General features: G+C 32.4%; 1 protein-coding gene across 3 annotated transcripts in view; it reads right to left on the bottom strand.

The window, feature by feature from the left end:
* LOC108692802 (zinc finger protein DPF3) overlaps nt 1–681 on the bottom strand; it is a 13,948-nt gene extending 13,267 nt beyond the window's left edge. For all 3 annotated transcript variants that reach the window (XM_018201282.1, XM_018201283.1, XM_018201284.1), the window contains exons 1-2: nt 518–681; nt 326–435 (exon numbers count right to left, since the gene is read on the bottom strand). In XM_018201282.1, the coding sequence (XP_018056771.1) occupies nt 326–435; nt 518–609 (202 nt within the window). In that variant the 5' untranslated portion in view covers nt 610–681. The remainder of the gene's footprint in view (nt 1–325; nt 436–517) is intronic.
* Nucleotides 682–1,398: the final 717 nt, after the last annotated feature.

Genomic DNA, 1,398 nt, shown 5'->3' with positions numbered 1-1,398 from the left:
TATTTATTTTTATTTATAAAATATTATTATGTATTGTGCCAATTTTAAAGTTAACTCAATTAAAAATTGATACACTTTGTCCAATTATAAGAGTTGCTAAATATGGTAATTTAAAAAATCATTTTTTTTTTAAGCAAACTTTTATAGACTAATTATAAGACCATTTTATTAACCATTTTATATTTTTCTCAAATAAATATTTATGTGGGACGTTCGAATTATCAATAAATCAAGCTGATAAATCAATAAAATCAAAATACTATTAATCTGTTAATCAATTAATTTTACAACCGATTAAAATTTAACAATTGATTGTGAATTTTACCCGTTTGTGAATCGAGGAAGGGCATGCGAAGACGTCGTTCCCGGCATAATCGGCTATTATAATTGGAAGAATTCTCAATGGCTTCTCTGTAAGCCGTGTCATTGAGGAAGCTGCAAAGCGGATCGATAGTTATCTTTCGGCCGCTCCCCGACAAACTGCACTCGCGATAGAATAATACAGAAAAATACGTACCTCTCGATCTTGCTTAGGTTACTTTCGTTCACCACTTGTATTATTCCACTGTTATTATGAGCCATAGCTGGGGAAATCGCCACCGTCGTCATTTTCGGACAGTTCTAGTCCACGACGCCTTCACACGCACCACGTCCTGTTTCCCGTTACCTTCCTCGCCCCGTAATGTCGCACACTACGTGATGTCGCTCCGGTTCCTTCCCGGAAGTAATACTACCACGATGATCAAATGTTATACTATATGATATAAATATATTCGGCGAAAATATATTTTTCAATAATAACGCGAACAACAATAGCGATAAACGTTACTGATGATACGAAGAATTATTACTGCGCTAAAAGAGAAAATGTCGATGAAAATATTTTGCGCATATGTGTATCGACTTGATGTCGTAATGATTATACATAAATAATATCGTTATATCAGTGTAAAATGTGCAGATATTTCGAAGCGTGCGCATCCCATTCAAATATTCACAACATATGTTAGGATAAAAATTAATAATCTTGCTGATCTTGCTTATCATGATATTAATATATCCGATTGCACCGTTGCAACATTATTTTGACTTAAAATTCGTTTACTCACTCTATCTTTTTAAGAGAGAGAGAGAGAGATTTTTTCAAGCTTCGCAAGTCTCTTTTTCACAGCAAAAAGAGAATTCAGAAATAAACGAAATTTTTGAGATTACAATGTTCGAAGTTTTATTGCACAAGAGCAATTAAATTTACAGAGTCTAAAAGCTTATCAAATTATGAATACGAAGATGGAGAAAGCCAGATATTTGCATGAATATTTAGTTGTACTTGAATGTATATTAAAAGAATTAAAGATCAAGATCTTATAGTAATTAATATATAGAAAAAAGATACAGCGA

This window comes from Atta colombica, unplaced genomic scaffold (assembly GCF_001594045.1).
Source record: "Atta colombica isolate Treedump-2 unplaced genomic scaffold, Acol1.0 scaffold82, whole genome shotgun sequence".
Lineage (NCBI taxonomy): Eukaryota > Metazoa > Arthropoda > Insecta > Hymenoptera > Formicidae > Atta > Atta colombica.
This window is presented reverse-complemented; position numbering and strand designations above follow the sequence as displayed.